This window comes from Megascapheus bottae, chromosome 9 (genome assembly GCF_031878675.1).
Source record: "Megascapheus bottae isolate mThoBot1 chromosome 9, mThoBot2.hap1, whole genome shotgun sequence".
In the NCBI taxonomy this organism is placed as follows: Eukaryota; Metazoa; Chordata; class Mammalia; order Rodentia; family Geomyidae; genus Megascapheus; species Megascapheus bottae.
The window spans coordinates 43,040,183-43,054,644 of record NC_143517.1 but is presented as its reverse complement, the minus strand read 5'-3'; the positions used below and the strand labels follow the sequence as shown (position 1 = coordinate 43,054,644).

Below are 14,462 nucleotides of genomic sequence, written 5' to 3'. Positions count from 1 at the left end.
ACAGAAAATGTTGGCCAATATCTATTGTGTATCAAGTCTGCTTGAATATCCTTTGTTGCTGTTTTTACTGCTATTTGTAACAGATTATGTTGTCAACAGCTTAAAAAAGAGAAGCTGAAACAGAATGGTGAGAAAGAAAAAGAAGGGCTTGTATTTGTCTATCTGATTTAGAGCAGGATATGTTCTAGACACACATATATACACAAATACATACACATATACATATAAATATATACAAATAAATACATACATATATACATACATATGTATATTTATATGTGTTCCAGTTAATCTCATAAAGAGACTACACACTGGGTATTTTACACCACAAAAATAAGAAAATTAAAGTTAAGAAAAAGAAGATCTAGGCCGGAGCGAGCAGGGCCGGAGCGAGCGGGGCCTGAGCTAGAAAGGGGGCCTAGCCGGGCCGGAGCGAGCAGGGCCGGAGCGAGCGGGGCCAGAAAGAGAAAGGGGCCAAAAAAAAAAAAAAAAAAGAAAGAAAGAAAAAGAAGATCTAAGTTTACATCACTAGTAAGTAGAATACGCCTTTGAATTCAGTCTTCCATACTCTAAAGCTTCTGTTCATTCTAATATTTTATTGGATTTCCATGGTCAAGATTATCTTAAAACATGTGATTAAAAACATCTGATTAACCATCCCATAAAATTGAATAGTTTAACTTTGAAGGTAATAATCATACCAAGTCATATTTAATAAATAGTTAAGGCAGACAATGTTTGGTTTCTACAATCATCAAAGGTTTTGCTGTGTTTGGGTGCCTGTTAGAGAACTGGATTTCTTTGCAGGCAATTCTCATTTCTCATCACTGGAGAAACTTAATGGCTCAGCAACCAGGAGATGGAAATCCTATGTGTATATCCACACAATTAATTACAAAGAGGCCACCTAGATGTGTTTTTATTTACTCAACAATTCTTCATCTCCAAGGTTTGCTAAATCCTCTAAGGTAGTAGCTATCAACATTGCCTAATTATCAAAGCATTCATAAAATGTGTGAGTCCTCAGATATTAACCCACAGACCTATGGCCACCTAATCTTTGATAAGGGAGCCAAAAAAATAGAATGGAAGAAAGACAGCCTCTTCAACAAGTAGTGCTGGCAGAACTGGTTAAACACCTGCAGACAACTAAATTGATTCCTTCTTTGTCACCTGCACCAGGATTAACTCCAAATGGATCAAAGACCTTGAGGTAAAAGCAGATACACTGAAAACTTTTACAAGAAGGAAGAGGAGATACACTAGGTCTCCTTGGCACAGGTCAAAACTTTCTTAATAAGGACAAAGAAACACAACAAATCAGAGAAAGTCTGGATACGTGGGACTGCATTAGACTGCAGAGCTTTTGTATGGCAAAGGACATAGCAAATTAACTAGAAAGCCTACAGAATGAGAGAAGATCTTCACTAACCAAACAACAGACAAAGGCCTCATATCTAAAATAGATCAACAGCTCAAAAAATTGAATCACTCCAAAACTAATCTCCAAAGAAACAACCATCCCATTAAAAGATGGGACAAAGACTTAGAGTCTTCTCTGAAGAAGAAATAAAAATGGCCTATAGGCACATGAAGAAATGCTCAACATCTCTGGTCATAAAAGAAATGCAAATCAAAACAACTCTAAGATTCCACCTCACTCCAGGTAGAATGGCCAGGAGGAGATCACTACTACACTGTTGGTAGGAGTGCAAACTCGTTCAACCACTATGGCAGTTCCTCAAAAGACTAAATATAGAACTCCCCTATGACCCAGCAATTCCACTACTTGGCATTTACCCAATCTCCCAGAAACAAGGACATACTAAATCCACTAGCACAACGATGTTCATTGCAGCACTATTTACCATAGCAAAGATAGGGAACCAACCCAGATGCCCCTCAGTTGATGAGTGCATCAACAAGATGTGGTATTTATACAAAATGGAAGTCTATGTTGCTGTCAGAAAGAATGATATCGTCCCATTTGTAAGGAAATGGAAAGACTTAGAAAAAATCATATTAAGTGAAGTAAGCCAGACTCAAAGGAACTTAGGCTCAATGGTTTCCCTCATTTGTCATAATCAGTAGAAACCTTAGGCTCTCCTAGCACAGATTTACAATAGAGCAAATCCTAGATACATAGGCCATATAGGATGATGCTAAATGGAAGGACCTCCAGGATATAGAAACAAAAACCATATAATGAGCGATTGTTGTCCTTAATGTACTATGTTATCTCTCATCTCTTTTGCTATCCCCTGATTATCTCATCTTGTTACAGTATTTCACCTTGTTATCAGATATATTGTATGCGTATCTGGTTATTTGAAGTTGGATAGGGAAGGGAAGAAAACAAGATGAGGGGCGGGGGTGGGGGGAGAGAAATGGGGACCAAGACATGGGAAAGGGTATCAATGTATGTGAAGTAATGCACCTTCCATCTGGTGAATATAATGTAACCCTTCTATTAATTACATTAAAAAATATATGGGAAGAAAAAAATGTGTGGGTCCTGTTGTTGTTTTGAGGTTTGCCAGCCCTGGGCCTTGAACTATGGGCACTGTCCTTAAGCTCCTTTTGCTCAAGGCTAGCACTGTATCACTTGACCTACAGCACCACGGCCAGTGTTTTCTGTGATTAATTGGAGATAAAAGTCTCACAGACTTTCCTACCTACTCTAGCTGAGAACTGCAGTCCTCAGACCTTAGCCTCTGGAGGAGTTAGGATTAAAGGTTTGAGCCACCAGTGCTGGCTTCATGAACTTCAGAACATGAAATTTCAGGACCTTTCCCCGAGGATCCAATTCAGTAGGTGTAGATTTGGGAATCTTGTTTTTGTTTGTTTTTTCCTTAAAGAGATTCTAAACGTCAGCTTTGGGAACCTCTATGCTAGAGAACGAGTGAGTAGGCAAGGGCCGCGTGTTCATCTCTGTTCTTCTTGCCCAGGCTTCATGCTGTGGGCACTTCATGAGGCTGGGGGAGGGGCAGGCCCCACACACCACACTGTGATTTCCTCAGCATCCAGTGGTGCAAAAACTTTCCTTTGTCTTTTTCTTGTTTGCCAGTGCTGGACTTAAACTCAGGTCCTGGGCACTGTCCTTAGACTTCCTCAAGGCTAGAGCTCTACTACTTGAACCAAAGCACCACTTCCGGCTTTTTTCTATGTATGTGGTACCCAGCAATCAAACCAGGGTCTTTGACATGCTAAGCAAGCACTCTACCACTAGGCCAAACTCCCAGCCAGAAGCTTTCTACTTTTGCAGCTCATCCTGTTTTTGCTTCTTCCGTTGTCTTTTTCATTTTCCTTTTGCTTTTGTACAAATTGCTTCAGTGACAAATCTAATCCTGATTTTGACTGCTAAATACAATGAAGTTCATCCACACTCAGGAATTCAGAAGAGGAAAAGCAATTGTCCTCAGTGTCCTATTATTCACCTTCTTTTCTCTTCCAGATTTTAAAACTGTCACCACAACCACTACCGATTAAAATCAAAAAGGTCTTTGAAACCTGGGCATTAGGAAGTCACAGCCATTTATTCATTTAAATCCTTCCTATGTACAATGTCAGGGTTATTTAAGTCTAGTATATGAGGCTTATCATTATAGATACATAGCTATATTCAACCCCTCTCATTTTATCAGTTAACTGCTCTCTCTCCTATGATTTAAATAATTGCTTCAAATGTATTTGCTGCTTGTTGAGAATCACTGGTACCCACTCCAGGTAAGAAAGCAAGGTCTGATTTCCTCCCAGTGAAGGCAAAAAAAAAAGTGTGAAGACTAACATTTTTCCAAATTATAATTATCATCGGTAAGAGAGAAAGTCCCAAATTTTGAATCTAAGGAGAGGAAAAATAATATCTAAGATTCAAAGCAAAACAATAAAAAGAATATATCACTATGATTGTACTTAAATTGCTACATCATACTCTCAGAAAGAGACACTCAGTTCAGAGTAAAATATGGAGAATAGCACTTGAAAGACTGAACACAGCCACTAAACTGGGATTCCTGAGGTGGGAAAGGGTGTTAGGCTATACTGCAATAGAGTTTCACAGGCCATTAAAATCAAAGATGGGACAAAAAGAAAGCTTCATGGAATGACACTGGGCAGGATCTCTCTGCCTCTAGAAGATTAACAGAACACACTGCACAATAGATGTCTCTAGGAATTAAACTCCTTTTCATTTAAATCTAAAGTAGATAAGCTACAATTAAATAAGCATTCAACCTCCAAGTTAGATTAGCTGTAATGAGCAAATCTGAATCCTGTTTTAAGATCAAAATTGCCTTTTGGACAGTGCCTTCATGTCCTTTGTCCTTCCCTGGGCAGACTGAGGCAATTGTGCCCAACAGAGAAAAATAGAAAGTCATGTGACCTGCTAAAAGCCATGGAGACAAGGGAAAGTTGATTTCAAGGAAATGAAAACCTTCAATGCCTTTCCAACAGGGAGGCAGTGAACTGTGAGCGTTTATCATTGTAATGAGAGGCAGAGAGCCTAGCCTTATGGACCTAATACTCCCTGTCCCCTCCCTTTGACACACCCAGTGTCATTATATATTTTCATTTATTGACTAACATCTGTCTGACTCCCTGAGTTGATTGAAGTGTTCTATAGAAAGGAGCCTTGGTGAATGTCTGCCTTATCAGTGCCTTCTACATGGCTCTGTTTATATGCTTGATCTGGATGTTGACACTAGTATTGGTTAGGTAAAAATATGCTAGTTGATTAATAGAAATTAGAAGCTCTAAAGCAACCAGTTCTCTCTCAAAATTGACCCATAGTGCTCATTTACACACACACACACACACACACACACACACACACACACACTTGGTGTAAGTTACTTAATACATATATTTATTTGTATAGAGTCCTGACACATGAAAAAAAGCATTTTGAAGAATATTGAAGTCAGAATCTCTGAGAATGAAGGTGGACCAGAGCAAGTTTCAGAATTCCTTCCCCACACCGCCCGCCACCCACCGCAAATCCCCTACCACTCACGCGCCCTAGTAATGATGAATTATGACCACTTTGGGGATCACTGGCCAAGAAAGTTGGTCTCTCCATCCTTAACTGACATCTGCCAAATCAGTAGATGCCAGGGACTCTGTTTAAACTCTATCAAAGGAAATACTAAGGATATTAACCTCCTGGGACTTATCTGGCCTGTGCACATTTCATTTTCATATCTATAAAAGCAGAGATAATAGATTGGATGGGATTAAGGATTTGAGGACTGATCTAAGGGAAAGGCACAACCTTTAGAGGTGCTAACACAGTTGAGTATAATCAGACAGCTCTTGGCCAGAATTAGGAAAGGGGAACCATCCCACATGAGTCCCATCCAGTAAAGAGCAGTTTAAGGAGCTCTTTGGGGAGAGGGATTGGAGGACACAGTGCCTGTTCCAGGAATGATGCTTGAATGCCTGGCAACAGAACTCCAAGGCTGCAGTGGCCATTGTCTTAGAACCAACAAGGCTCTGTCCCATCAAAAATACCTTTCCCCCTAATGATTCATTTTGGCCACATGGTTATGAAGTATAAAACACAAAGGAGGGCATGCCTTCACTTTGGTGAAGACCCTACATGCATCCTCTAGTTTTAATCAGAGGAAGTATCAGACAAACACAAGGAGAATGACTAATTTTACAAATCAGCTGGCCAAAACACTTCAAAACTGTCTAGATTATGAAAGAAAAGGGAAAACATAGGGGCTATTTCTGATTGGATATGAATAAGGAAACAATAAATCCATTGTAAGTCAAATTCTAGATTAGATAAAGGATCCCAGTTCGTGGGTTAGTTGGACATAATTGAGTAAACTTGCTGGATTATGCATTTTGAATGTTGTCTTTCTGGTTTTGGGAGATATACAATGATTATGAGTTGTTAACATTTGGAAATGATGGAGATGGGAAAAGGGAATGCTCTACTATTTTTGCAACTTTCTGTTAAGTCTGCAAGTTTGCAGAATGAAAAGTTAAGACATTAACAATTTTAGAATCTGCCATGTGCAGATTCTACCTATAATCCCAGCTAGTCTGGAGATAAAGGATGAAGGATGGTTATCCAAGACCAACCCCTGCAAAGAGTGTGAGGCCCCATCTGAATAAAAGGAAGAAAAAGAAAACAGCAACAGACAGTAAAAAAGCCAAAGGACTTGGGCTGGAAGTTTGGCCTGGTGGGAGAGTGCTTGCATAGCATGCAGGAAGACCCAGGTTCGATTCCTCCACAGTACCACACACATAGAAAAAACAAATCTGGGGTCCAGGAGTTTGGCCTAGTGGTAAGAGTGCTTGCCTAGCATGCATGAAGACTCAGGTTTGATCTCTTGGTACCACGTACATAGAAAAAGCCAGAAGTGATGCTGTGGCTCAAGTGGTAAAGCTCTAGTTTTGAGAAAGGCCCCAAAACAGTGCTCAGGCCCTGAGTACCCAGGACTGGCCAAAAAAAAAAGAAGCCGGAAGTGGTGTAATGGCTCAAGTGGTACAGCTCCAGCCTTGAGAAAGCCCAAAGGAATTGCTCAGGCCCACAAAAAAAGAAAAAAAAGCCAAGGGACTAGCCTTGCTCACATGTGTAAGTATGAGTCTCAGAGTTCAATTCTGCGTATCAGTAAAAAAATGTTTTCCTTTCATTTTGGGATCCTTGAGATAATTGAAACAAAATTTAAGGAGGTTCTTTTTTTGTTTCTCCTAGTTGTTTTGAGATAGTTAAAGGCAACAAAGGGTCCAAGACGTATATTTTCATGCTCATGTCATATGTAATTGATACACTTGGTCCCTCTGTCACCCTGTCAGAAACCTCAGGCTGCTGAATTTACTAGAAGAGACAACAAAAAAGATGTAGGCCAGTGGGGTATAATAGAGAAGGAGATACACAGAAAGTGGAAGCTGCCAGAAATGGGCTTCAAAAGAGTTTGTGAGTAAGCAACATAGGAATTGAAGCAATTACAGGACTGGGACTAGCTAAGAAAGCTACTGAAAGGGGCAGAGAAGGACAGGGATGTTTAAAGACGTGTTGCCAGCTTTTACACATGTTTTGTCCTGGTGAGATTACAGTAGAGATTTTAATTGTTATCTGTTTATTGTTCTAATAGTACTCTCGGCTGAGACTCATCACCAAGAGGTATCGGTTCAGTCTTCTTATTCCTCTGTGACACGGTCCAGATCCTGTGCTGTTTTGGGGAGACAGACCACAAAACCATTTACCCAGTGGCTCTTTGGCCGTCTGATGTATAGCAGCTTGGCACCATCATTGGGGAGGTAAGGTGTTCCTGAAAACTCAAACTCTTCTCCAGGCCTTGTGACCTGCCTGTTAGTGACCTGAGGAGCACTGCCGACACCAGGGACTACTCAGTGTCCCTCATAGATTTTCTTCAGTTGCATTGTGCATGTGTTTCTTCCTAAATATTGTCAGAACCGGAAGCCAGAAATGAACCTGAAAAGTAGAGAATGAACAAGTCATTACAAATGCATCTTGCATGAGCATTTCATCATGGAGTGGCCAGTGCTCAGGAAAATGGCAAAGACTTTGAAAAGAATAAAAAAAGTGTATCCTTGAGGGTCTTCCCCAATTCTCACTGGCTATGAAATATTTTCCAATTCTGTAAGTTGTCAAAGGCTGATAGGAATGATACAAATGATTTTTGTCCCTGATATGCAAATAAACTTTCACCCTATAGAACATGATTGATTCTCCCATCCATGCCTGAGGAAGGATCCAGCTTGCTTTTTATTAAAAAAGATTTATGTTGATAACCCTTATGACCTGTATTTGTGGGGGCTTTGAATTATTCATTGAATTGGTCACAGGTTCTTATCATTCATTCAAGAAAATGTTAAATAAAATATGTGACATGAACATTTTATATATCTATGGAAGAAATCAAGTTTTAAATTATATATAGGGAGACATAAACACATACAAGCATATATATATACATATATATATGCCACCACTGGAGAATGAACAAATTCCTTGAAATTTATGTTATTGGTATTTTCTTCCATGTTTTCTCTTCAGGCTTGGCCTGAAATAGTTACAGGGCATAGTCCTTTAGTAGTAAATTGATAGGATCTTCTCAATAGCTCTCTGCAGTTTGCAAGAATATACTTACTTGAACGCCACACTTAAGCATATTTTGCAGAATCCTATGAACCAGTATCCAAATCAGTGCTAAGAGCCTAGAAATCAACATTTGTAATTTCCCTTCCAGTGTGCTCTGGACTGCTGAGCTATAATTCCTGGTGTAAAGTTAAAGAGTCCTCAGAAGCTCTCTTTCCATTTGCCTGTCAAACCTAACAATAGCTAAATCAGAGGTAATAACCCTCATCTTGACCTTACCTCTTTAAAATAGAGAGCTGGCTTCCTTTTGACCTCTCCCAGGGGCTGCTTTGATCTTTTCTTCAGTAACTTTGCATGTAAGTATTGGATGCGTTCTCTCTCCACACTGGGGTAGAAAGAGGCGGACACTGTGATTTTAAGTTGCATCAGGATGGAGGACAATAGTCCCAGCAATACCAATGTCACAAGAATGAGGAGCAGAGGAAGCCAAGTTTTAGACAGAAGGAGCCTTGGTTTCGGGATGCAGCTGGGCCCAAACACAGATATATTAAAAGATGAGCCATGGAGGGTGTCTTGAGTTCCTTGCTTCTGAAAAGAAAGAATGAAATGATGTCATTTGCCATGCAGTTTCTGTTCCTTTCTCAGTGCTTCCCTTACAATACCTAGTATTAATCTTCAGATATGCAGGGGACTTTGGCTGAAGGAACACTTGCCTCTTCTCTTGTACTGTGGTTGTGGCAAAGGTAAAAAGGATGAGTCTCATCCATAAATATGGTGAAGTTTTCCACAATGGGTTTGTGGAGACATAGATTCTTTCAGGAAAAGTGTATCAGACAACTTTGTTGAAAACTCTGAGAAGGCAGAGAAATCTGATTAGCCTGTCAAATGTGGCTGCTGAGCCCATATTCATGGAACGTTTGTTTCTATATTTAGGATGCAGGGAGCTAAGGAAAATACAAGAATCGGGCCAGGAGTTTGGCTTAGTGGTAGGAGTGCTAGCTTAACATGCACAAAAACCCAGGTTCAATTCCCTGGTACCACATATGTAGAAAAATGCTGGAAATAGTGCTGTCACTCAAGTGGTAGGGCTCTAGCCTTGAGAAAGTTCAAGAACAGTGCTCAGGCCTGGAGTTCAAGGCCCAGGACTGGCAAAAAAAAAAAAAAAAAAGAAGAAGAGGAAAGAAAAAAGAAAATACAAGAGTCAGCTCAATTGGGACGGGAGCTTAGTTCATCCTCCAGCCTCTTAAGATACATACACATCTCCCAAGTCAGGACAACCTTTCCCTCAGCAGGCCACAAGGTCAAGTATTAAGGCACTAGAACCATGAGGCTCTAAACCAACCACACAGAGCTTGACGTGATAGTCTTCTTATCTACTGTATGATGTAGCTTTTTAGGCTGCTATGCTAACCCTCAAATCTACTTTGCCGAGACTGAACTCCAGTGGGAGGTGTTTTGACAACACAGCATTGGGAAGGGGAGGCCCAAGCTACTCAGGGGGCAAAGACAGGAGAACTGGAGTTACAGCTGCCTAGGGCAAAAGTACAAGACTTTCACTGGAAAGACAAACTACAAGCAAAAGATCTAAGCACAAGGCTCGAGAAGTCACCCAGTTACCTACCAAACACATGTCCTGAGTTCAGATCTTAGGACTGAAGGAAAAAAAAAACATTTTCCCATTTCTCTCAGATGTGCAGTTGGAAGGCAAGAGAGAAACAAAACAAAACAAAACCAATTACCCTCCACAGAGGGCAGAAGACAACACTGAGCCACCCAGTCCCGCCACCCCTAAGAGTATTGTTTGCTGATTCAGCTCTTTTTTTCCTCTGACCTGGGAAAGTCATTTAATCTCTCAGTGGATTTGTTTTCTAATTTGGTAAAGCAAGAATTAATGGACCAGATCCTGCCTATGCATAAACTACTCCCAGTGTAAATTAAACACCTTGGGGAGGGAACATTAACCTTACAGACTGGAGTACTTAGTAAGTTATTATCACCCTAGTGCCACAGGGCTCAGGAGCTAGGCAGAAGTAAAGGACTTCTCCAAAAGAAATCAACAAACAACAACCACAAAACTACACCCAACACCTTGCATCTTAGACCCATTCTCAACCTGGGACCTCTACACAAACATCAAATCACATCTGTGCTGGAGCAGTGAGAAATATTTGCATTACTTCTTTTCTTCTTTTATTAAAAAAAGTCAGTTCGTCTACAATTAAATGGAGACTTCAGTCCCCAGAGCAAAAGCATGCACTCTTTTTTTTTTTAATACTATTGAAGAAACAAACACATTGATTGAGTCAGTGATGAGTAATCCTGCAATAAGAAAGCAGCGGGTGCTCGGCCTGGGAAGTTATTTGGTCTCCAAATCTAACTGGGAAATTTGCAGTTGGGAGTCAGAGCTTCAGAAAGATTGAGTTGACATTTTTTTGGTATGCGATTGGGTGAAGGTAATGTGGAAGACAAATACACTCAGTCATAATGCCACGCAAAATACCGAATGATACTCCCAGTGATTTAAAATGTTTACGTCTCTTGAGTATGAGATTTAGTGAGACAGCATTCAGGAATGGAGGAAAGGAAGGATCTGGTATCAGATAGTCCTGTAAAGGTAATGCAGTCAAGTACTGGGACACATTGGGAGGCGCTCAGGAAGTAGGATCTAGGGTTATTTTTACTTAACTGTGCCCACCCATATAGCCAGCTCCATTTGGATCCATTCCCACCATTTTTATTTAAAACGTTTATCTAAAACTGTGGGAGAGAAATATTGGACAAACCTGGAGCCAATGTTTCTCTACCTGCTTGACTTCTCCTTTGCAAACTATAGCAAAAGAGAAGCAAAAGAGCTCCCAAGGTCACCCTGGGCTAAGGCAGGGCATTGCCAGTCCCGCAGACACAGGAGGGTATCCTACAACAGTCTCAGACTCAAATCTTGGTACTGCCCACCACCCGTGGCCATTATGTGAGCCCATCATGGCCTTCCTGGCAGATAAGTGCCCTGCAATAGGGCTAGCACAGTCTGGACCTGTTACACACCCCATACCCTGCCGAGTGTGCCGGAAGTTGTTGCTGGAAAGCTTACAGCTTTCAAAGAAAAGCAAAACTCTCTTCCCCTTCTCCTTTCCCCCCACCACCATGTGGGTATTCTGAGAGAGAGTAAAAAAGCATACATGAACAATAGGTATTGGACTGGAGACAAATAAATGAGAGGGAAGCAGTATGAAGAGGACCACGGAGAGTTGGCAGGGAGACAAGTCAAAAGAAGACAGGAAGAGAATAAGGGGATGGACCCTCTGCCACCTTAAGATCAAGCATGCCTGGGATGGTTGTCTGGCTTCATTTGAAACACTGCTTCCATTATCCACTTTGCTCCAAATAACTAGAGCAACAGGATGCCTGTAATTGACTGAATTCTTCTGGGATAGCCGAGAGCTCAAAGTAATCAACTCTGAGAAGCAGGCCCAGGATTAGGGCAGCAGGAGCTGGGAGACTGGATCCATTGAGCCAGAAGCAAGTGGGAGTAAAAACGTGGCAGGGGAGGGGACAGCAGGAGAGTTTGAGGGCCTGAGAAAGAGAAATGAGGACAGTCTTCAAAGGAGTGCTTACTAACAACATGGCTACTGTTTTCTCTCTGTGATTTTGGCAGTCGCCTGATAAAGATCTGGACAAATTAGACACATGGGATAACTGTGCCTGTTTTCACCAGGACAGTGTACTGAGCCCCAATATTTGTCAGATATGATCACACCTATATTTTGTGGGGTTCACTGCATAATTATTAAAAAGACAAGAAAGGAGACTAGAATTACACCTGTAATTCTAGCTACTTAGAAGGCTGAGATCTGAGGATCATGGTTCAGTTCAAAGCCAGCGGTGGCAGGAAAGTCTATGAGACTCTTATCTCCTTTTAACCATCAAAAATACAAAAATGGAGGTGCTGCTCAAGTACAAACATTCAGAAACAGCACCTAGAACCTGAGTTCAAGACCCAGAACTGTCACACCCAGAAAAGAAAAGAAAGGAAAAGAAAAGAGAAGAGAAGAAAAGAAAGAAATGCAAGTGTCTGACAGTATCAAGGAAGGTGGATAAAGTCTCAAGTTGATCCTGCTGGTACACAGCAGCTCAGAGGAGACAAAAAAACAAGCAAGGCAGATTCCTTAAAACCTAGGCAATACCCATGAAGAGAAAGACACACTCTGGCTAAGGCAGATTTTCCATTGAAGCATCAGATGACTGTTAGATTTGTCTTTGTTCTTTGGGCCATGTATTAGAATATTGGTTCTCAGTCTTTCTAACACAGTAGTGTTACTTCTACAAGTTATCAACTCTAATAAGGATGAAAGGAAGTTCTCATCCAGCCAAGATGCTCTAAGACTGAGTAAGTCTGAGAGTGAGATGAAGTCAAGCCTCAAATCCGGGCTTATGCCAGATTCCACTTGATTCTAATTGAATCAAGTTCATGTTTAGCAGCAGTGACATCTAGTCCTGCATTTCAGAGCTAGCTGACTATAGAAAGCTGAAAAACATTCCCCTAAAAATTGGACTTGAGTTAGTTTATTTGGTAGGATTAAAAGTAGATGACAGGATTAAATGAAAGATCCAGGGGGAGGAGGAGGGAGGAAGGAAGGTGGGTGTGTGAGAGCCTGGTAAGCTTTAATGTAATCACATACATGATTTAAGAAGGACACAGAAAGATTTTTCCATATATAAAGATTATATGGAGATAAAGGCAGAGATAGGAGTGGTGCAGCCACAAGCCAAGGAATGCCAAGACCTCTTCAGAAGCCAGAAGAGGCTAAGGAACTTCTCTCCTAGAACTTAAAAAAAACAGGACCTTGCCCAAAATACCTTGATTTCTGTTCCAATGATACTGATATTTCAGACTTATATCCAGAACTATAACAGAATAAGTTACTGCTTTAAGTTACTCAACTTGTGATCGTTTGTTACATCCGCAATTGGAAACCAATACAGAACTATACTCCAACATGGAGATTTCAAGTCAGCTCCCATCTATAGGGCTTCAGGCAGTATGCCAAGTACCAGAGACCCAAAGCTGAATAAGACACTGCCTCAAGAGACTCCAGGTCTTCTAGAAAACCCACCAGCAAGTAGCTGCAATATATCATGAGAATTGCCTGAGAGCCCCTACCTCTCTGTGTAGTTTCAAGTGAATCTGAAGGCCCGGCAAACTGTGGAACTGTTGGCTCACTGAGAAAATGAGCCGATATAGCAAATAATCTATGGCCGCAAACAGTACCCAGATGTAGAGATATGTAAGAACCGGGAGGAGAAACAAGCCCAGGTATCTCCTTTCTTTAGGAGTCAGCCGTAAAGATGGAGTAACAAGGTATTTCTTCCTTTCCTTCTTATTCAGAGGGAGCACTCCAGGCCTCTGTTGATCTCTCTCTTTTTCATCAAACTGAACAAACTGTCTGGTGATGTAGATGTTTTCATACTTCCGACCAGAAGGCCCCAGATACCGCTTCATAAAAAGGCCAGTGCTAAGTATAATTAGCAGAAGCCCCACAAAAGTGAGTAGTTTCTGACCCAGAGAGGACAACATCTCTGTCATGGTTATCATATGATACAATGCATGCAGAGCCTCCACTTCAGTGCTATTTAGCTGTGCCTCCAGGGCCTGATTGGGACTGAAAAGAGAGACCACCAGAGTCTGGTTCCAAGAAACAAGGTCATCAAAGAGATTCAGCGGAGTCGCAAGTCCATATATCCACTGAATGGCTTCTATATATTGTTTCAGAAGTGGAAAATGTATAGAAAAGCTCTTTTCCCTTAGGTTGCACATCATACTGTCCAAGAGACCTTTAAAGTTGTGAAAAATATTTTCCACATGTCCAAAGATCACTATCCCCGTGCCAGCTGCCATCAAAGCATTTCTGCCTTCACGGAGGCCACAAGAGAGAAAGACGAGAAGGACGAAACAGCGCACACGCTTGGAGAAGCTGAGCAGAATACACAGGATCACCCAGGAGGTGGAGAATGCTGTCAAGGATTGCAGAAACCAGTAGAAGGCCACAGAGAGAAGGCTCACTGAAATGAAAGCCACAAAACAGCAGACTCCTAGATGCTGTGTGAGACCCATCCATCCAGGGCTTCTTGGAAGCACATAAATCCCCCAAAGATTAAGCAACATATCAGTGCATGAGGTCCAGGCGCCCATGTTTCTCTTTTCCTAGAAATGGAAAAGAAATCAAGGTCAGAAATTTGCTTTAAGGCGCAGAACTTGCTGAAGACCCACTTTTCTCAGGTAGTAAATGGTCAAAAGTGGTCCTAAATCTTTATCTATCCCTTTATCTTTCCCCCTTCCAGAAGGATTTCACAGACTTTTCTAACAGAGAGGTAAGAGAAAGAGAATCCATCA

General features: G+C 41.2%; 1 protein-coding gene across 4 annotated transcripts; it reads right to left on the bottom strand.

Annotated features, from left to right (window-relative positions):
* Positions 1–7,372: 7,372 nt before the first annotated feature.
* On the bottom strand, positions 7,373–14,261 carry Dcstamp (dendrocyte expressed seven transmembrane protein). Of its 4 annotated transcripts, none has more exons than XM_090338712.1 (3): positions 13,233–14,261; positions 8,354–8,662; positions 7,373–7,447 (listed from the first exon to the last, which is right to left on the bottom strand). In XM_090338712.1, the coding sequence occupies exons 1-3, from the start codon at positions 14,259–14,261 to the stop codon at positions 7,373–7,375; spliced, it is 1,413 nt and encodes a 470-aa protein (XP_090194838.1). The 4 variants fall into 4 exon arrangements, with proteins under 4 accessions (XP_090194838.1, XP_090194840.1, XP_090194841.1 ...); XM_090338714.1 differs by having other exon boundaries at positions 8,354–8,659; XM_090338715.1 differs by having other exon boundaries at positions 8,354–8,496; positions 13,235–14,261.
* Positions 14,262–14,462: the final 201 nt, after the last annotated feature.